General features: G+C 54.9%; 3 protein-coding genes across 5 annotated transcripts in view; 2 read left to right on the forward strand and 1 right to left on the reverse strand.

Moving 5' to 3' along the window:
- Positions 1 to 2,287, forward strand: part of HDAC7 (histone deacetylase 7) — a 31,259-nt gene extending 28,972 nt beyond the window's left edge. The window contains 2 exon segments of the mRNA XM_070454509.1: positions 785 to 923; positions 1,074 to 2,287. Coding sequence (XP_070310610.1) covers positions 785 to 923; positions 1,074 to 1,119 — 185 coding nt within the window. The 3' untranslated portion in view covers positions 1,120 to 2,287.
- A 915-nt stretch (positions 2,288 to 3,202) lies between these two features.
- SLC48A1 (solute carrier family 48 member 1) lies at positions 3,203 to 11,139 on the reverse strand. The gene is made up of 3 exons (XM_020889234.2): positions 10,862 to 11,139; positions 5,044 to 5,211; positions 3,203 to 4,431 (listed from the first exon to the last, which is right to left on the reverse strand). Exons 1-3 carry the CDS (start codon positions 10,995 to 10,997, stop codon positions 4,295 to 4,297), a joined length of 441 nt encoding a protein of 146 aa, XP_020744893.1. The 5' UTR covers positions 10,998 to 11,139; the 3' UTR covers positions 3,203 to 4,294.
- A 7,581-nt stretch (positions 11,140 to 18,720) lies between these two features.
- Positions 18,721 to 21,471, forward strand: part of RAPGEF3 (Rap guanine nucleotide exchange factor 3) — a 29,547-nt gene continuing 26,796 nt past the window's right edge. The window contains exons 1-2 of one of the 3 annotated variants that reach the window (XM_070454511.1): positions 18,721 to 18,913; positions 19,609 to 19,714. The gene's annotated coding sequence lies outside the window, so the exon portion shown is untranslated. Of the gene's footprint in view, positions 18,914 to 19,475; positions 19,715 to 21,471 lie in introns of those variants that run through there. The other 2 variants (XM_070454513.1, XM_070454512.1) reach the window with 2 other exon arrangements.

Here is a 21,471-nt window from a genome sequence, read left to right on the forward strand (position 1 = left end):
GTCTTCTGCATTGCAGGCATACTCTTTACCGTCTGAGCTACTAGGGAAGCCCCATGATCTATGCTAGGGATACAAAGATGAATAAAACAGATTTCCCACATCTGGGTTCAGCATGGTCATACATGACACTGAAGGTGCTGCTATACTTGGCATGGAGCCCTCACACTGGCCAGGCTCTGTGCTTGGCATGTTCCATGGACATTATGTCTCACAGCAATAGGCAGGATGGTCATGTCCATGGTCTGGATGCGGCAGTGGGAGCCCTGGGCAGATAGGTGGCTTCCGACGGCCACCCAGAGCAGCTGCAGTGTTGGCCAGTTCTCCCGGTTCTGTGTCCTTCCCACCTCCCCTGTCCTGTGTGGGGCTGAGCACTGCTGGGGTCTTCATGTGAGGGGGACCCTGCGCTCCAGGAGGCTGGGACTCGGGGCTCTGTGATGTCACGGTGATGCCGACCCCATCCAGGGGAAGGAAGCCCAGGTGGTGGTCATGGAAACCCTACACCCACGGGGATGGGTCAGCCGAGGGGGTGGGGGAGTGGCCTGGGCTTTGTGAGGGCGCCTCACTGCACCCTGCACCCTCAGTTGCTCACAGTTGGGGGGATCAAGTCTGGGAGGGTGTTGTGTGGAGGTGGAGGCAGCTGAGAACTGACCCCATGCCGAGGACACGCCTGCTACTCTGGGGCCCTTGCCCTCAGATGTCCAGCCTCAGTACCAGTCTAGGACATGTGGCTGGCAGGTGGGGGGCCTCGTACCCCCGACTGTTTCTGAATCAGCTTCTTGCCCAGGTGAATACTGGGGCTGCATGCAGCGCCTGGCCTCCCGTCCAGACTCCTGGGTGCACAGGGTGCCAGGGGCCGACGCAGAAGAAGTGGAGGCAGTGACGGCGCTGGCATCCCTCTCTGTGGGCATCCTGGCTGAAGAGCGGTAAGAGCCTGGGCTGACGGCCCCTCCCCTGCGGGTATCCCCCCAGGTCCCGGCACAGCCACTTCAGGCTTCTCAGGAAGCTGGGCCCCGGCCCGCCCCAGGCCCCAGGCCCCAGACCCTCTGGCAGCACCACCCTTGTCCCTCCCCCAGGACCTCAGGGCAGCTGGTGGAGGAGGAGGAACCCATGAATCTCTGAGGCTCCAGAACGGATCTGCCACCCGCTGCGCCCTGCCCCGCCCCGCCCCGCCCCGCGGACCTGGTTCTCCTCCAACTTCGGGCAGCAGTACCAGTTCCCGGGGTCTTCAGAGATCCTTCGGGCAGGTAGTCGGGGCCAAAGAACAGCCTTGACAGTCACCCAAGGACCCTGAGAAGGCCCGGGGCCTAGGACAGGGACCAGAGGACCTTGGAGGAGGCAGGCTGCAAGGCCAGCCAGGCCCCGGTAGACGTCTCCCCAATGCAGAGTCTTCCCCTCTGGGTCCCGGCCCCAAGCGGGGCCCGGCTCCTCAGGACTGCACAGAGGAGGACTGGGTCAGCTGGACCCAGCCCATAACCACTATTCTAGGCTCTGTAGACCCGGGACTTTGCACACAGCCCCAGGCTTCACACAGAAATGTGAACGCGGCCTCTGCCGGAGTGGCCCTTCCTAGGCTCTGGGGGCTGGAGTCGGGGGAGGGAGGAAGGTTAGGAGGAGCCGAGGGGTCCCGTGTCCCTGGGTGCCGGGGAGTTCCTCCTCTCCTGCTCCCTCGGATGACTCTGGAAGCTTCTCCCCACCACGGGGCAGTGAGGCAAAGCCCCCTCTGAGAGCAGGCACGGCAGGCCTCCCATCTGGTCCCTGCCCCTGCCAGAGGACTCCCTGCATCCACCATCTCAGTGCCCTGGGGGAGCAGACAGGTGCTCTTGGAGTTCCGTGCTTCCTGATCCAATGGTGCCAAACCCTTCATCTCCCCTCAGAAGCACAGCATGACCCCCCAGGGCTCCCTCAGTCACCACGCCCCTCCGTGAGCCTTCTCTCTTTCTGGGGTCTCCGGGACCCCAGCTGACTCTTGCCCTACATAGGACTAGCTTGGCTAAGGGGAGAGTGGGTGGGAGAGTGGATGGAAGACATGGGGGGGGGGCTACCCTGGCAGAGTCTTCGAGGCTTCTGGGGTTGAGGCCTGGGGCCACGAAGGAAAGTATTTGTGTGTGTGTGTGTGTGTGTGTGTGTGTGTGTGCGTGAGTGAAAGAGTAAGAGGGAGTGTGTGTGCGTGCAAGCGCGTGTGTCTTCCCCAGGACCACTATACCCTGTGTATGTATGCATGTTTTTTTGTAAAAAAGAAAAAAAAATGGAAAAAAATCTGAATAATAAATGTTTTATTTGCTTTAAAGGTGCATGTGAAAGGGCCTCCGGGGGATGAGGGGTGGGCAGTGGGCCTACAGCTACACAGCACAGTTTATACCTGATTCGATGTGGAAGAGAAGGGACGGGTTGGGCTGGGAGGCAGCTCCCTCCAGCTCCTTGATCTGTGGCAGCTGCCTTGCAGGAAGAATCTATCCTGAACCCACCCTGGCTGTCTCCTCCTGCCGCACCTCTGGGTAACAGTGAGGCAGCAGCTCTGGGTCCTCACAGCTCTGGGACTGGTTAAGGGGTGGGGCCAGGGAGGCCTGCAGACCCACTCACTCGGGCTTCCCTAAAGAGTCTCAGTCCCAACTGGGACTGGTAAGTCACATCAGGTAAGTCACATCACCACCTGGGCCTCTGTTTATCAGCTGAAGGCTCCTGAAATAGACACTGTTGGGTTCCTGCCTGCTCTAATGTACCTTGACTCTTTAAGCATCTACTGAGCCTAGAAGAGAAAATGGTGAGATGACAGGACAGGGCACGCTCACCCACTGTGAGGTGCTGGGGCTGCTGGCGCCTGTCTTTACAGTTCCGACACGGCCAGGCTTCTTCAGGCGGCAGAAGCAGCAGCCTCATTAGCTAGGATCTGGCCTCAAGTCCTCCGAACCTGGAGAGCACAAGGAAAGCGTGTCTACCCCTTCTATCCTGGCCTCTTGGGCGACAGGCATTGCTGAAGCTGTGCCCCGGGGCATCCTCACCCTGGTTGGGGGTGTGCTGAGGGGGCTGGAGGAGGAGCGCTGGGCTGGGGGTTCCCCCATGGGGAGTCCCTCAAGTGGGACCAGGGGGAGAGAACCTCCTCTGTTACGGAAATGGCTTAATGAGACAACTGGAGAGCCCCCCATCCCCACCCTTCCCACCCACTGCTCCCAGTCCACCCCGCAAGAAAGCACTGGAGGCTGGCTGATATAAATGGCCACTGTACTTGTGCTAAAGTGACGGTGACACAGATAAGGCAGAGAGCCGAGGGGCAGGACACATCGGGTGGGAGAGGGGTGGACCGTGCACAATGGCAGCCGAAGAAAAGATTGATGGAGCCCCTTCCCTCCCGAGCGCGGTGAGCCCTTGGGCCAGTGTATAGGCAGTAGAGCAGATTTCGTCTTTCGGAAGGGGGACTTGGAAAGATAAAAAGCTCTCATGAAGGGCAGCTGGCAGGGGCGGTGCGGGGTGGGGGTGGGGGACTCGGGTGCCAGGAGGAGTGCCAGGTATGAGAGGAAATGTTGGGCTCTAGAAGCCTCTGCTTCTCGCCCAAGCTGTGCTGCCCCCTTCCCTAAAGCCCTTTGGGGGGCAGGAGCACCTCCCCCAAGACCGTGAGTCTGGCCTCATTTGGGGCATCCTGCTCTGATGTACGTGGTGAAGGGGCGCCGGCTCTAGCACGATCTTGGAGCCAGCGCTGTGGGAACAGGGTGGGGAGAGGGATGCTGAGGCCCCCCCCCCCCCAGGTCCCCAGGCCTCGGGAAAAGAGAGCCAATGTCACCCACCCCTGGGACCAGTGAGTTCAACTACCTGACACTTGGGGGACACAGGGATGAGGGTGCTGGGGTGGGGGGTTGAGAAGTCTCTACTAGAGATCCCTTATCTGACCTGACCTCCCCAGGGTCCCACCCTGCCTGAGGGAGAAGGCCCGGGGCAGCAGAGACCATACGGCCTGCCCCTGGGCCCCGGGCACCGCCAAGGCCCCACTGCCTTCACTGTTGCCCTGGCCTGCTTACAAGGACTGCCCACTGAGTGCTAAGAAAATAGATCCACGTTTTAAAGGTCTAAAGCTGCCCTCCAGCCAGGCTGATGAGCAGCATGGCAGGACCCCTTCCCACAGCACCCAGGGCTCCCCCGAAAGGGACAGGACAGCTTCATGGAGACCACCATCCGTTGTCCTGCTGTGTATTTTCCGCCTCCGTTCTGGGGTTCCCAGGGGGTGTACAAGTCCGCCTGATGTCTCAGAGGCTGAGTCCAGGTCCTGAGGACTGTCGGGGTGCAGAGCCCTCATCCCGTGGGGTCAGAAATCGCTGAGGATGCTAATGTCAGCAAAGTCAGCCCGGTAGCGGTGGGCGTAGAGGCTAAGCAGGAAGGCCCACTTGAAGGAAATGAAGCTCCAGACACAAGAGAGGTAGTAGCTGTTGGGGTCTGTGAGGCCTGCAGGGCAGAAGAATCCAACTGTGACTCAAGAGGACCTTGCCCTTGACCCCTAGCCACCACGCCACAAGCCCCGGGCCATTCTTCCCCACAGTCTCCAACAGAGGCTGAACCGATCCAGTGGAGAGATCAGGTATAATAGAGGTTCCGGAGCATTCAGAGTTTGCCAGCAGGAAGCAGTGGGGATGAGGCTAGGTCAGGGCTGGCTAATCAGAGGTCTGTATCATCATCCACTCTGCTATTGTGACACTGACCTTAGACCTCTACCTTCCAATCTGCTTCAGCATCGGAGCGGGCAGAAAGGGCCTTTGGCTACTTGCAGACTGCAGCCACCAGGGGGCGCTCCCATCCCGGAGCTGGGCGGGAGGCTAAAAGGCGCTGCTAACCGCAGACTTCTGGGTGCTGACTGCAGCTCACAGTTCCCTCTTCTAACACAGGGTTGGAGGGGGGGCGGGGTCCATTCTCCCCAGCTTAACAATGAGAAAACGCCGGCACAGGGAAGTTAAGTGATCTGCCCAGGCTTGTGGGCATAAACGTTGGACTTAGCAAGGTAATCCTGGGATCTACTGAGCGCCCCACCCACACTCTCTCCGACCCGGCGGAAGCCCTTACTCTGGTGTCCAGTGATGGCCAGCACCAGGAAGGTGCAGAACGTGGCGACGGAGACGGCTGAGAAGAGCACGCCCACGAAGAAGAAGCCGCGCAGCCCCTTCAGCCACGTCCTCCAGTAATCCTGCATGTACATCACGTGCGTCACCAGCACCCACAGCGCCAGCACACCTGCCGGGGAGAGAGCGAGAGACTCAGGCAGGGGCCCTTTCGTCCTCAACCTGCCGACCCCCGGCGCCCTGCGGGTCCCCCAGGCCAAACAGTTCTCACAAAAAAAACAGTAAGGTAGTATGGGCCTTTTCTCCGTCCCTGTTGAGTGGAGTTTGCTGGAGTCCACAGTGGCCTGTGATGTAAAGAGGACATGAATGCAAAAGCAGCTGAGAGATTCTGGCTGCCTTCCAGTAAGCCAGACATTAAAGAGATTTGCAAAAATATGAAACCATGTCATTCTCCTTAGTTTTTTGTTTTGGAAAACCTGAGTATTTCTTACCAAAAATTTGTTACTTATCACAATGTTATTTTTAATATTATAGGTTAAAATGATTAAGAATTTTTAATTCCTCAGTATTAATTTCCAATACAGCACATCTTGATAGATATAACCCACATCAACAACATTTCCTTGGGGTTTCTCCACATTTTAAGAGCATACAGGGGTCCTGAAGTCAGAAAATTTGAGGACCACTGCAGTCCAACCTGCCTTCCAAGGACTGCCTACTACCCAACCTGGGGGCCACAGATGTGGGGGCATTGCTCCCACCCTGGTGCTGCTCCTGGGCTTTCCAGGAGGCTCAGCAGTAAAGAATCTGCCTGCGATGCAGGAGACGCAGGTTCGATCCCTGGGTCGAGAAGATCCCCTGGAGAAGAGAATGGCAACCTACTTCAGTATCCGTGCCTGGAGAATCCCATGGACAGAGGAGCTTGGTGGGCTAAAGTCCATAAGGTCACAAAGAGTCAGACATGACTGAGTGACTAGCACTTCTTCTGATGCTCCTGCTCCCCCACCTTCAGAGGCCACCACCACCACATTGAAAGGCTAATGGTGCGGGCAGTGGGGCTCTTCCCCACTCCATGTATTGGTTTTATGGGATGGGGAGGCCCAGTGGTAAAACCCCCAGGACCACCCAATGCCCAAGTGGCCGCCTTCTTGCTCTTGGCCAGACTCTGTTTTATTTATTTATTTGGCTTGCCATGTGGCATTCAGGCTTGTAGTTCCCTGACCAGGGATCAGTCCATGCCCCCAGCAGTGGAAGCTCGGAGTCTTGATCACTGGACTGCCAGGGAAGTCCCCTGCTAGACTCCACTTCCTAAGTTGTTTGCTGAAAGGGCAGGCCAGTTGCCCCCAGCCGGCCCTAGGTTTGCCCTCTGGGCCTGGCCAGGCTCTTCCCCTCCAATGCCAGCTGCCAGTCAGCCAATACAATGAGTGCCCTCTGTGCCAGGCGCTGCCTGCCACCGCAGCCCAAAGAGAGAAGCAAATATTAATTCCATTGGCAAGGGTCTGGGGCAGAGCTGCAGGGTCCCGACAAGGGAGGAATGAGGCAGAGTCAGCTGTGTGGAGACTGCTGTATCCTGAGAGTCAGGAGGCCTTTCAGAAAGTGAGGCGCACACACTACATGCAGAGGAGCACTGGGAGGCTGGGGAAAGCAGTGGTCAGCTCTGGCAGGGGAGAGAGGGAGGGGAAGCAGATACGGAGATCAGGGTGGGACAGTGCTCTGACTGAATCTACGGTATCTAAGGGAGTTCACTAAATTGTCTATCCCTTTTTATGTGCCTGAAATATTTCATAATTTTGGGGGAAAATAAGAAGGGGGGCGGGGGGAGTCATCACAGATCTCTACTCTGGTTAAGCACCTCAGAAGCTGTCACAATTCAGGCAGCCTGGCAAGGGACAGAGAACCACGAGACTGCCAGCCAGGAAGCCTGGGCTTGGCACTGCGGGGCTGCTCATGACTCTCAGAGCCTCCACATCTGAAAGCAGGGACGCTCGAAGGTCCCACCAACCTGGGAACTGGGGGACCCAAGGCTCCCCGCGAGTGAGGACTCAGCTCCGCCAACACCTGCGGGTTCCTCTCCCATGATGTTCGACCCACGCTCTCCCAGCTCAGCCCCCGCTCCACCCCCACCTCCCTCAGGGGTTAGGGGCCTGGAATGCGGCCCTGGAGCCAGGACAAGCATGTCCTCATCCCCGCCTAGGCAGGAAGCGGGTCCAGGCCGGAGACGGACAAAATACCAACCCCCCGGCTTCTGCGTATGTCTTCCACGATCTGAATGGATGCGGTGCTAGTCACCCTTCCCAGAAGTCTTTCCCAATCATCTCACGTGCATCCTAAGTGTTCACTGGGGGAGCTGTCTGGTCTCTTAAAGGGCCCTAGGAAGGAAGGGTATTGGCACCATGTACATCCAAGGGGCCGTCAGATGAGCACCTCTGTGGCAGCTCCACTTGCCCTCTGCCACCTCACTGTGCCAGGGAGGGGCTGAAATAGATGGCTCTCTGATGTTCCACACTCAAAGATTCTGGAAGCCAGCTTAAGGGAAAAATAAGGAGGTCAGAGCAATTCCCCTGTGACTCAGCAATTTCTGGGTTAGGAAACTGAAATAAGGGCCTGTGAGACGCCCTCTCTCTGTCCACTAGCTGCGCTCCAGCGGTGCCTCCCAAACACCCATGTATCCACCCCCACATCCACCCATGTAGCAAAAAGGGCTGAGCAGGAGGAAGAGGAAGATGACCATTCGGGGTGTTCCAGATCCCAGCTCTCCGTTAACAAGCAGGCACAACCTGCCCCCGCTGCTCACTTCCCCTGCTCATAGGCCTGGCCTCCAGATAAACACCAGCCACATCTGGAAGCAGGCCAATCCCCACTCACGCTGGTTCCTGCCTCTGCCCCTCTACCTGTAGAAGAGGGACCGCCCCTAACTCCACCCAGGTGGTCAGTGAGCCAGCCAGAGCCCCCGGGGTCTCTCCCACGCCTCAGGCCTGCTCACTTCCCTGGGACACTCTAGACTGCCGGAAGCCTGGTCTGCACGGCTCTCTCGGGGCAGAGAGGATAGTTTCCCAGGCCCACCTAGCTGCGTGTCCATGCACTCCTTGCTCCAGCCCACCTGCCTCAAGGAGCAGGGCCCTGCTTGGCCCGGGGCAACAAAGGCACACAGCTGGTCAGTGAAAGAACCCCCAGTGGCTGGGTTAGAGGTGAGGAGCCAGGAGGAGCCCAGGGGGGCCCACAGGGAAATGCAGACAGTGAGCCACTGAACCCGGGGCCCACTCTGTTCCCACAGCCCTCTCCCCACCCCTGGTTGTCTCACTCACAGCTCACGGGAAGAACCCAGAGCCCGCTAGACACCCAGTCAAGCTTTCCAATATTACTCTCTATTTTGGGCTACTAGACCTAGAGTCGGTCTTCTTCCCAAGGGCTCCCAAGCAAAACCATTTCTCCAGCCTCTCCTCCAAGCCACTTCTTCCCAGACACCCACCAGGATCGGGGAGAGTGGGTCTCCCCACCCAGGCACATTTTCCCAGGGGCTCCAGGAAAGCAGCAGCCCCCAGCGGCCCCGCCTGGCACACAGCGGAAGGAGTGCGCTGGGGCTGCCCTCTGGTGACTTGGCAGTTTCTGAAAATGCCAAGTCAGAACTGGGGTGCTCACAAATCTGCTGATGATTCACCCCCAAAAGAGGAAGAGGCTGACTGGCTGCAGACGCGCTCAGCACCCACTCACGTGGCGCGGACGTGTGGCCCTCACTGCCCCCACCCACCTGCCACACTGCTACCACGAGGGCCACGACCACGGCCGCCACTACCACCATCACCGGGCATCTTTGGTGCTGCGACGGCTGCCAGGGAGGTGCCAGGACCCTGCCCCAGCTGTTGCTGCCCTCACACCGCTCCGCACGGGCAACTCCATAGCTGGCCTGTCTCGGAGCCTAAGCAATGTTTTCAGGGAGGGAGAGAAGGCAGGACTGGGTCAGAGGGAAACCCTGGGACTCCCCAAGGCTGCCCCCCAACAGGAAGCTGCAAGATGGGTGATTCAGGGAAAGGACAGGCAGCTGTTACATTCTAGACCTGAATGGGGGCCTCACACAACACGCCTGTCGGCAGCATCTCCTCCCATTCCTTAACAGAAGAGGAATCTGAACCCCAGGAGGCATTGATACGCCTACAGTCACACGGCTCCGTGGGGCTCACTCCATCAGGTCAGACTCCACACACCCAGCTCGGCTTCCGGGGTGGCCCTTCCTCCTCACCCCCAACCAGCCCCCTCTGGTCACGTCTCATTAGGGCAACCCCTGGGCCTCGCCTGAGGAGTCACACCGCCATCCAGAGGGAAAAGCAGCAGGGCTAACGGACAAGGGAACAAACTGCAAGGACAAGAGAAGCAGGAGGAACATGGCAGGCGGGGGGAGCGGGGCGTGCAGAGGGGAAAGGAGCCAGGGGTCTGTAGATAACTGAGCAGAGGGGGGCAGGCTGGTTCCCCAGGAGGACAGGAACCCACAGGTGGGGAATCCTGGCAGGCATGAGGAGCAGCCCAGCCAGGCACCTGCTCACCCTTCCTTGGAGACCCCCAGTGCTGGGCTTGGCATTGCTCAGGCTGCGGTAACCTATGCCCCTCTTACAAGGCAGAAATCCCACCTCCATTCCTCCTCTATCCAGATAGTAGTCGGTAAGCTTCAGGGCAATGAGCAAATCTAGTTATTTTTAGTTAGTCCATTTAGGGCTCTTTTGGCAGAGTTTAGTTACCAATAAGCTCATCCTAATGTAGAAGCATTATCCTCACATGTACTTTTTTCCCAGAGTGCTTTCCCACACATATTATTTCATGGAGCTGTGTAACCCTGGGTAAGCTATTTATTTACATTAAGCCTCAGTTTAAGCCTGACCTGTAAAACGGACACAGGAATAATGCCTAACTAATTAAGGATTAAATGAGATGACAGAAGCAGTTTGCTTAACAGGGTGCCTGACACATAGAAAGCGTTTAAAAAAAAAAAAGGTGAGCAAATAGAAAAAAATATGTTTCCTCTTCTCACCAACTCTACAACACAGAGAGGTTAACATCATGCCCGAAGATGCAGAGCGCGCACAGAGCATTGGTAGGCACGGGACCTCCACCAGCGCGCGGGCGTTCTCGACACCAGTGTTAGCCTCCTCTGCCCTGCTGAAGGCACAGAAAGGGAGGCTGGCGGGGTTGAACCGACCTTGGCCCAGCAGCCACAGCAGAAGGGTGGTACAGAGACACCGACGTGGTGGAAAGAAAACGTCAGCTCCCCCCAGACCCCTAGCGCGGTCCTGAGTCCCCGCTGAGGACTCTGCCGGGGCTGGGCTCCACCCTGGAAGGAGGCAGCCGGGCTTCCCGGGGAAACCCAGCCCTCCTTTCCACTGACTCCTTCTCCGCGCTCACCCAGCCTCCAGGAAAGGGGCGCGGATCCCCCAAAAACAAGTACGTGTGTGTTTGGGTGTCTTCACGCCTGGCCGCCCATAAGAGGTGGTGAGGGTAGCGGGCGCGCAGGGGCGCTGTCACCGAGGCACAGGGTGGAGAGTGGACGGGCTCACCCGTGGGGCGCGGGGCTGGTGAAAACTGCAGAGGCGGAACATCGGGGCCCCGGGCCTGGGGCGGGCATCGGGTCCCCGAGGCCCCCGAGGGATGTCCAGGAGCCCGGGCCCACGCGGGGCCTGCTCTGCCCACGGACGTTCTTGGGTAAACACGCCACCCACTCCCCGGGAAGCGCCGCCCGGGAGGAGCTTCCCGGAGCAGCCGCCGGCACCTCCCCGCAGCCGGGCGCCCGAGCCGCGGGAGCCGGACCCCAGCGCCCCCCGCGCGCCCCGGGGTACCTGCGAGCCCCCCCATGGCCGCGGTGCCCGGCTGTCTGTAGACCACCGTCCAGACGAGGAAGATGGAGAAGCCGGCCACGGAGCTGAGACCCGAGTAGGCGGCGCGAAGGCCGAGCTGCAGGCGGGACGGGGCCATGGGGCTGCGGGCTGCGGACGCCGGGCGCGGAGGGCGAGCGCGGCCGCTGGTCACAGGTGCAGGGCCCGGAGCCGGAGCGGGGAGCCGGGAGCCGAGCCGGAGCCGCCGGCCGCCCGCGCTCCGCCCCCGGCCCGCCCCCTGCGCCGCCGGCACAGCGCCCTCCCCGGCCGGAGGCCGCCCGCTCCCGGAACCACCGCGGCTAGCTCGGCCTGGGCTTGCCTGCAGTCTGCGGCCCGGATCTCTTGGGGATGCCGCCTAAAAGGGCAGGTTCCGGGGCCCGTCGTCCGAGCTACCGTATCAGGATATTTAGGCCTCGGCGGGGCCCGGAAACACTCAGCTCTACAAACCAGCCGCTGTGTTTGCTTTTAACATTTATCACGTTCCCGTTTAAAATTTAAGATGTAAATTTCTCTTTAAAAATCAATTATAAAAAATTAAGATATAGGAAATTACACAGCGAATATGATTGCTTTCGCGCCTGCGCCTATCCATCCATCAGGTTCCCTCCTCAGGCGTTAAGCAAGTCTCAGCAGATGCTTCTCTTGGAACCCTTCTGGTCTTCTGACCTCAGACTCCCTCCCTTCAAGGACAGCTCCTTTTTCTTATCTCCACAAGCGTACCCCTCCCACCCCAACTCTACCCGAACGCCACTTCCATCAGAGTCAGACAAAGCCAAGGAAGAGACTGGAATCTGTAGCAGGTGTATCCTGAGCTTGGCTGCGGGTCCAGCGCCATGCTGGGAGCCCGCAGAGAAGATAAAAATGTAGCACACGGAGCCCTCAAACGCTTACAATATAGTGGAGGAGGCTCATCTCATACTGGCACGAAGAAAGTATGCAATATACCTTGTATTTATTTCTTTTCCCTGCTGTAGCAAACTACCACAGATCTAGTGGCTTCAAATAACATACATTTACTGTCTCACAGTTCTGTAGGTCAGGTGTCCAAAAATGGAACTCAGAGGGCTAAAATCTAGGGGAGGGCAGGGCAGCCTCCCTTTGGGAGGCATGAGGGGAAAAGCTGTTTCCTTGCATTTTCAGCTTCTAAAGCTGTCCACATCCCTTGACTCTGAGTGTCCTCGAAGCCAACTCCTTCATCTTCAAAGCCAACAATCACACCACCCCGACCTCTGCTTCTGTCATTACATCATCTTTTCTCTCTCACTAACTCTGCTGCCTCCTTCTTTTCCCTTATAAGGACCCTTGTGATTAAGAACCTGGATAATCCAAAGTAATTTCCCCATTAAAATCCTTAATTTAATCACACCAGCAAAACCCCTTTGGCATGTGAAGTAATAAATTCACAAATTCTGGGGATCAGGACACTGACATCTTGGTGGCCCATTATTCAGCTATCACATCTCTCTGGAATGTCATCTCCATGTACAGCAACTGTGCCTCTTTTATTCACACCAACACATAAAACAGTTTCCAGCACATCAAATCCCCTTGGTAAACATTTGTTGAATGGATGAATGTGAGTGAATGAAGGTAAGAATTAAATAACAATAAAGGAGATCATATCTAGTTAGGACATGATTAGTTGCCAAGTGAATGATGTAAACCACATTTGCCTCACTTTTTTTTTTTTTTTGGGCTGCCCTGGATCTTCATTGCTTTTGCACAGGCTTTCTCTAGTTGCAGCAAGTGGGAGCTACTCTTCCTTGGGGTGCAGGGGCTTCTCATTGCGGTGGCTTCTCTTGTGGAGTACAAGAGAAGTCTCTAGCGTGCCAGCTCAGTAGTTGTGGCCGGGGCTTAGTTGCTCTGAGGCATGTGCGGTCTTCCTGAGACTAGGGATCTAACCTGAGTCACCTGCATTGGTAGGCAGATTCTTATCCTCTGAGCTACAAGGGAAGTATTTGCTTCACTTCTGAATAGTCTGGGAAGCTTCTTTAAAAAAAAAAAAAAAAGACCCCAGAATCCACCCCTGCCTTATTAAGTTTGAATCTTGTAAGTATATATATATTTTAAATGAGAAGCGATTTTAATTTGGTGATCTCAGTATCCACCCCTCCTTTGGGAGCTACTGATGGAGGGAGTTACTGCTGGCTGTTCCAAGGAGGGAGCAGGCCCTGTGGTCCAGAGTACACTGCCGTGGATGACTTCAGAGCTGGCCTGCAGGGTTACACTCCACGCAGTGGGAGCAGCCTGGGTGACAGCACAGAAGGAAGAAATAACGTGGCAGGTTTGGGAAACTGTAAGTAGTTTGTGGTCTATGGGTGGTGTAAAGGGTTTTGAGGTTGGAATTATTCTGAATGAAAATGGCCTTGCTTGCTCTTCTTAGAAGGTTTCCCCTTCTCTGTGGAGCCAGGGGAGGGAAGTAACAGTTCTGTGTTTAAGAAATGTGGCCAGGGTAATAGTGTGAGGGTGAACTTCCTTTGAAAAGACCAGAAAGCAGAGAGGCCACTCAAATCCTTCATTTCTCTATGCTTTAGTTGTCCCATCTGTAAAATGGAGACAGCTGTGTTGTTTGCTTCAAAGTATTTTGTGAGGAGTCAGTGCTTAGAAGAGTGACTAGTATGCAGTAGGTGCTTCGTAAACATCAGCGAGTATGGTTAGTAGCAGTGGAAAGGCTGTAAGGGCAAGAGATGATGAGGGGAGAATGGAAGGTGGTTCGGGCTGAGTCAGCGAGAATGGGGAAGAGGGAACCGATTCAAGAAATATTTATGCTATTTGAACCTTAAGGTCAGGTAGCAATTAACTAGCTGGGCAGATAGAAAGGAGGAGAGCAAAAATATTTATGAATGCACATGTCAGGACTATTGGAAAGGAGTGAACAAACTTGTTACACTGGAGAGTGAGGTTGTGCAAGAAAATAACGAGAGATAATTATGTAACAGTAGCTTGGGCCCAGGATATAACACAAGAAGATTTAAGAGCAGGCTGAAACTTTGGCTTAACTGTGAAAGCAATAAGGAGCTGTTGAAGAATTTCATGCTCAGATGCGGTTACCACTTACTATGTCACATGAGTAGGTTTCCCCTAACTCAGGAGAACTTTCTGCCCAGAAGAAAACAATTTTCTATATCTGCCCTCTCTGCACTGGTAGCTACTGGTCACATGTGGCTGTTGAGTATTTGATATGTACCTAATATGACTGAAGAACTAAGTTTTTAATTGATTTTAATCTAAATGGCCACACATGGCTTGTTGTTGTTCAGTTGCTCAGTTGTGTCTAACTCTTTGTGACCCCATGGATTGCAGCACGCCAGGCTTCCCTGTCCTTCACTATCTTCCTAGAGTTTGCTCAAACTCATGTGCCTTCAGTCGGTGATGCCATCCAACCATCTCATCCCCCCCTGTCATCCCCTTCTCCTCCTGCCCTCAATCTTTCCCAGCGTCAGGGTCTTTTCTAATGAGTCAGCTCTTCACATCAGATGGCCAAAGTATTGGAGCTTCAGCATCAGTCCTTCCAATGAATATTTAGGTTTGATTTCCTTTAGGATTGACTGGCTTGATCTCCTTGCAGTCCAAGGGACTCCCAAGAGTCTTCTCCAGCACCACAATTCAAAGGCATCAATTCTTTGGTGCTCAGTCTTCTTTACAGTCCAACTCTCACATCCGCACATGACTGCTGGAAAAACCATAGCTTTGACTATGCAGCTTTTTATTTTTTTTTCCTATGCAGCTTTTTAATATGCTGTCTAGGTTTAATATACTGTCTAGGTTTAATATACTGTCTAGATTTGTCATAGCTTTTCTTTCAAGGACCAAGCATCTTTTAATTTCGTGGCTGCAGTTACCATCTGAAGTGATTTGGGAGCCAAAAAAATAAAATCTGCCACTGTTTCCACTTTTCCTCCATCTATTTGCCATGAAGGGATGGGACCAGATGCCTAGTGGCGAGTGGCTACACATGGCTAGTGGCTGCCATATTAGACAGCACGTTAGACAGTACAGGAATCTCTCAGAATCTCTGCTGCTCTATCTGCAGGGTGGGAATGATGCGTAATCGGCTTGTTACAGCAACTGAGAAATACTGAGATGCCGAAGTTAAAGCACTCAACGCAATAATCTGACAAATTATTATTGCCATTTTTAAAATTCTTGTTATTGTTATTACTGAACATGGATAGCACAACAAAAACCATGTCTTAGGAAAGATTATTTAGACTTTAGTATCCAAGTTAGATTTGATGGGAAAAGAAAATTGTAGAGGGGAAAGCATTCACAATGCTATTTTAACGATATGATGTGGGATAAAGATCTTATCTGGGGACTTTCCTGGTGGTCATTTAGACTCTGAGCTCCCAATGTAGGGGGCCTGGGTTCGATCCCTGATCAGGTAACTAGATCCTGTATGCCACAATTAAAAGATCCTGCACACCACAACAAAGATTGAAGATCCTATATCCACAACTAAGACCTGGAGCAGCCAAATTAAAAAAAAAAGAAAAAAGAAAAGAAAGATCTTACCTGGAGAAAAGCCAGGAGAAGGGAAAAGCATGAGAGGATTATGAAGCTGCAAAGCACACAGGTGTGCATCACACATGCTCTTCTCCCCACATCAGCTTCCTTTCCTTTCAGAGAGCGAGCTCTCATTGCAATCCTAACCCAAGAAAACACCACTCCCCTCACCCAATATCCCTAAGAGAGGCAGCCACTCTCCCTGCCTGCAGCAGAGACCAGCAGTGCTTACCAAGAGCATCTCTTTTTCTGGCCCATGACCTACTGAATTGGAACTTTGAACACTTCCCAGCTTCCTTGCAGTTAAGGTGATGCTATCAGAGATGGTTCTGAGCACTGGAATCAAAGCAGAAACAATGTGCCCCATTTCCAGGCTGGACCCGTACAGTCTCCTGTGCACCATGCATTCCCTCCTCCCATTCTGTGATGACTTTAGAAGCCACATATTGAAGACAGCTGTGCCACATGATAGAAAGAGCCTGGGACCCTTAAATGAATGAATGAACAGAACTACCCACTCCATTCCCCCAGACCCTCCCTGGACTGTGAATGAAAAACACTTTTTTGTGTGTGTGCACTAAGTCACTGAGATTTCGGGCTTGTTACAATTAACCTCATTACCCTAATTTACCTTCCCTCATTCCATTTCAGGTCATGTAAACATCTCCTACATGGATAACCTCTGATGTCACTTTTAAATTGGACCACATCAATATTAAGAGACTCCTGACTCCCACCCACGGGGCATCTTGTCTCCTAAGACATTTCTTTCTCACTCCTCCTAAGCAGGCACATTCCAGACATAGATCTCCTCCCACAATGTCTACTCATTGGAAAAGACCCTGATGCTGAGAAAGATTGAGGGCAGGAAGAGAAGAGGGTGACAGAGGATGAGATGGTTGGATGGCATCATTGACTTGATGGACACAAATTTGAGCAAACTACGGGAGGCAGTAAAGGATAGGGGAGCCTGGCATGCTGCAGTCCGTGGGGTAGCAAAGAGCTGGACATGATTGAATGATTGAACAACAATAGCACAATGCTAGGAGCTATACGCCAGTTGATTGAGTTTATTGGATGTGTCGGGGCTTCCTCCTCACTGCTTCTTAATCCCCACACAGAGGGAACTCTGATATCCTTTGGGATATATCCTTATTCACTATGGCTTCACCCCATGTCCAATTCATTAGCAAGCACAGTTGGGTCTGCCCTCTCTTTCCTCTCTGTCCCCATGCCTAGTCGGAGCACCATCATCACTACCTGCCCTTCTGCAACAGCTCCCTAACCTGTCTTCCTTCCTCTGCTCCTTCTTGCCCCTCCACTCTGCAGCCAGCAGCTGGAATGGTCTTTTAGAGATAACAATCAAAATACAGCTCTCCCCTGCTTAAATCCCTCAATATTTTCCATAGCAATTCGGGTAAGCAAATCAGAGCCTTTGCGACTCCAACCAGTCTCACCTCTGCCCATTTCGGTTCAGGTACACTGGCCTTCTTTCTGTTTCTTGAATGTGCCGAGATTGTTCCTGCTCTGGGGTGTTAGCAGCTTTGTGTCTAGAAAGCTCTTCTCTCTCTTTTTTTTTTTTGGCCATGTGTTGTGGCAGGCGGGATGAAGTGAAAAGTAGTGAAAGTGCAAGTCACTCAGTTGTGTCTGACTCTTGTGACCCCATGGATTATAGTCCGCCAGGTTCCACCATGGGATTCTCCAAGCAAGAATACTGGGGTGAGTTGCCATTCCCTTCTCTGGGGGATCTTCCTGACCCAGGGATCGAACCTGGGTCTCCTACATTGCAGGCAGATTCTGTACCGTCTGAGCCACCAGGAAAGCCCAGCGAGCAGGATGCGGGATCCTAGTCCTTGACCAGGGATCTAACCCATGCCCCCAGCAGTGGTAGTGTGGAGTCCTAACTACTGGACTGCCAGGGAAGTCCTGGAAAACTCTTCTCTGAGTGCTTATAAGATTGTTCATTCATCATTCAAGCCTCAGGTCACATGTTAATTCATCAGAGAGGCAATCCTGTCCTTGTTCTCTAAAGTACAGCCCCTACTTGGAGAAGGCAATGGCACCCCACTCCAGTACTCTTACCTGGAAAATCCCACAGACGGAGGAGACTGGTGGGCTGCAGTCCATGGGGTCGAGAAGAGTCGGACATGACTGAGCGACTTCACTTTCACTTTTCACTTTCCTGCATTGGCGAAGGAAATGGCAACCCACTCCAGTGTTCTTGCCTGGAGAATCCCAGGGACGGGGGAGCCTGGTGGGCTGCTGTCTATGGGGTCGCAGAGAGTCAGACACAACTGAAGCGACTTAGCAGCGGCAGCACAGCCCCCTACTCTGTCTTACACGTTGTGATAAGTGACATCTTATCACTACATGAAACTGTCTTATGTATCTGTTTAATCTTTTCACCCTCACCCTTGCCATCCCACTGAGTATAAATCTCCATGAGGTCAGGGGCTTTATATGTTAGGGATCAGCTCCTCTAGGTTTGTCTGGGACTGTGCTGATTTTACCATCACAGGTCCAACATTTCAAGAAATCCCTGAGTCTATGAAAAACTCTCATGGTCAGTGGTCTTATTGCCTGCCTTGATCACTTCTGTATTCCCGGTTTCTAGCCTAATGCCAGGGGCTTAGGTAGGAACTCAATACATATTTGTTTTATAAATAAACGAAAAGAATGGCCAGATGTCTGTGAAGAATTCTTTAATCCTGGCTCTAGGGGGCAGCATTCTCTAATCTTGTGCCTTGAGACCCAGCTGTGCCAAGACTGGGCTAAGAATCTCCTATGCATGTATTTAGGTGGCAAATTCCACAAGATTCTCCCCAGACCTTATGTGGTCCCCTTGCCCACCCCCAACCCTTGTGGGGTTCAAGGCTGAGGACCCTGGCGAAGGTAGCCCGAGGCTGCGCCTGACACCTCAACTTGCCCTCCGGCAGTTTCGTCTTCCTTTTGAGCTCAGCTTGTAGACCACAGAGCAGAAAGGACGGTTCTAGAGACGAGTAGCAGGTGGCTCACTGCAGGGAGGAGCTAGGCCCATCGTGAGCATCCCAGCTGCCCAGGCTGAAGGAAGTAATCCTAAATTGAGGACTCAGAGCCAGGGGAGTCACCTTGGCCTCCCCCTCCTCCAGTGCTGCCCCCTAGGACTGTGGCTGCTTTCTGCCCCTAGAAGGGGGCAACTTCATCTTTTACAGCTAGAGTGAAACCACTCACAGTCTGGCTTCTCACCGAAACCCCACTTCCTCTGCCTGTGCACTGACAACCTGGAGGTCCACGCAGAGGATAGGATGCTGAGTGAGAAGATGCTGAGCGGAAGCAACTGGTCTCTGAGCCCCAGAGCTAGATGAGCACCAGAGACAGACAAGCGTGGAGTGGGAGGATGTGGTGCGTGTGAGTGATCACAGCCGCCGAGGCATTTGAAAGGGCAACAAGGAGGGGCCCGGGGCCCAGGCCTCCTCGCCTCTCCTAGTCCTCTGGTGACCTCCATCTCCTGACCTGAACCCTCGGTCACAGGTATGTCCCAATGCTCTTTTCCTTCCTGTTTCACTGTGGGATTGTTGTTGGGTGAGGGGGCAGAGAGAGAGAAAGCTGGGAGTTAACCCCTGCAAGGCAAGAGCCGGAGCACTGGGGAGTGAGAGGCTACAAAGGCTGGAGGAGGGGAGGGCACCAACTCTCCCTAAAGGACAGAGGCCAGGACAGGGATTAGGACACATCTGTCCCTTAGATTTGTCTTCAGGGATCGGATTTGTGGAGGGAGAAGGTCACCAGGGAGACTCAGTCAGTACACAGGAGTCTCCTCTGATCTAGCTGTAAGGGGCCCTGGGTAAAGTTAAGGGACGAGTGCGTGGGACCCGCGGATAGCACCTTAGAGAGGTTAGAGGCATGAATCTGAGGGCGCTTCCGGGAGGAGGCAGAGGATGGGTGAGAAATAGACCGAGGCGGGCTGAGGGATGGGGGTGGGCCAAGAAAACTGGGGAGAAAGGTAGCGGAAGGAAAGTCAGAGCTGCGGGAGGCAGGAGGAAGGTGAAGGGACCCGCGGCAGGAGCGGGGCGATGAGTTTACCTATTCAACCCAGGAAACCTCTTCTGAGGCCTCTGTGCCTCGGCCCTGGCTGTGCTAAGCCAGGTGGCCTGGAGCAATGCGCAGCCAGCTCCTGCCCGCCAAAGTCACTGCGAAGAGGCAACTTCTGTGAAATTTCTAATCGGCAGTTGTGCTGAGCGCCAGGCGTGCGGCAGGGAGATGGGGCCCTGCAGGAGAAACTGACGCAGGCCGGCCGGTTCTGTGTGGGAGAAGAGCTGTGCTGGGACGCGGCAGGTGACAAACCCAAACCCTCGGGGCTCCGTCTGGAGGGGCCTGTGTGTGAAATCAGAATCCAGTCCTCTGTGGAATGAGAGGTGGAATGAGAGGGGGAGGGATGAGGTGGGTGCCATGCCCCCCTGCTGCAGGTTTAAAAGGGGAGTCTGCTGCCTTTCCATTTCTCTGGAGGTGAAGCTCCCAGAGGAGGGGTGGCCAGGCAAGAACAGGAAGGACTTCCTGAGGCCTGGGGCGGGGCTGGGGGGAAGTCTGAGCAGCCAGTGGCCGCCCCTCCATCCTGGAGCCAGGACTGATCCCAGGAGGGGAGGGAGTGGCCTGCAGCCCCTTCTCAGTCAGACCTTCAGAAGAGGGATGTCACCTCTCTTTTCTGTTTCCCTGTCTGGACCCCCTCTTTACAGCCTCCCTGGCCTTTCGCTGTGTCCTGTCTGGACAAAGGAAATGGGCAGTCGGTCTGGTGTCAAGTCTTTGGACTGTTCAGCTTCCCCTGGCCCCAGCTCTTCCGGAGGGGGATCTGGGGGCAGGGTTGGGGTCTGCTGTGATGCTCAGAAGGGGGCTTCTCTGCCTGGCCTGCTTGCCTGGTTACCCACAGCCTTGCTCTCTCCCTGGCCAAGGCTCTAGATCCAGACAGAACCCCCCTCAGGCTCCTGCAGCACCCCTGCCACGTCTCTAAAGCATGAGGGCCAAGTGGGTGCGGAGTTTGCATCCTGAGAGAGGGTCCAGGGCCCAGGGTGGGTGGAAGATAGGAGCCCCTGAGATGAGGGTTTGGGGAGGGTGGGAGATGTTGGGAGGAGGCCAGGGGAGGAGGTAGTGAGGGTAGTGAGCCCCAGGGAGAGGCAGGGAGTGGGGTGGGTTCAGGTAAAGGCAAGTGCAGACTAGTAGCTCTAATAGGAGTGTAGGAGCAAGGACCACGGAGAAGGCTCGGAGAGGAAGTGGTCATGACTAGGCTGGAGCCGCCGTTTCAAAGCACTGATCACTCAAGGGCAGAGGCAGTGTCTTCTGGGTGTGTGTAACGCACAAACACGCACACACACTTGAGAAGCAGAAGCTGGAGGGGGAAGGCACCTCCTCCACATTCAAACACCACCAAACTCGCCCGCTAGGCAGGCCTGTTCCCTCCCGTAGCACAGCTCCAGACCTGCCCCTCCTTTCTCTTTTGCTCTCCCGGCCTCTCCTTGCCCTCTGGCCACCGCTGTCAGCACGACAGGCCTATTCAGTGACCGTTTCCTTGCCGCCATCATGCAGAGGTAGCTTGACCACCAGCCAGAAGAATGTACCTCCAGTTAAGTGTGGGGTCCCGGCTCTGGCCTCGGGCAGCTCCCCACTGGTCCCGAGCTCTGTCCACCCTCATAGACCTCTCTCCAGCTTGCTCCCTGCTGGGGAGCAGGAGTGGGAAACCAGTCTCTCCTCTGCCCCTCACTCTATCACGGTCCTTAGCAGTTCAAGAGTGACTGGCCGTGACCTGCTGGTCCTAGGAAGATTTGGCTTGGGGCCCATCAGTGTTCCAGCTCCCTGCCTCGGTCCCCCACCCCAGGAATGGGGAGGGGAGGAGATGGGGGAACTGGACTGGAACCACCCTTGGGGTCAGGAGCCTGGCCAAGCGGACTTTGAGCCTTCCAGAGCTGGGCGGTGGAGCGCAGATGAGGGGAGCTGGGCTCTCTCCATTGTCTCAGTCTCTCTCCATTGTCGATAAGCCGTGGCCAAGGGAGAATGGCGGGGATGCTGAGGGAGGCTGCAGCGGGCCGAGGAACAGCCCATAC

Source organism: Odocoileus virginianus, chromosome 24 (genome assembly GCF_023699985.2).
Source record: "Odocoileus virginianus isolate 20LAN1187 ecotype Illinois chromosome 24, Ovbor_1.2, whole genome shotgun sequence".
In the NCBI taxonomy this organism is placed as follows: Eukaryota; Metazoa; Chordata; class Mammalia; order Artiodactyla; family Cervidae; genus Odocoileus; species Odocoileus virginianus.

Bases quoted from the DNA above. Each gene is read 5' to 3' on its own strand.
- SLC48A1 (XM_020889234.2), bottom strand. From the start codon at position 10,997: ATGGCCCCGTCCCGCCTGCAGCTCGGCCTTCGCGCCGCCTACTCGGGT. The intron at 5,212-10,861 runs GTACCCCGGGGC...TCTCCCCGGCAG, and splicing joins GGCCATGGGGGGGCTCGCAG to GTGTGCTGGCGCTGTGGGTG. The intron at 4,432-5,043 runs GTAAGGGCTTCC...TCTGCCCTGCAG, and splicing joins GGCCATCACTGGACACCAGA to GCCTCACAGACCCCAACAGC.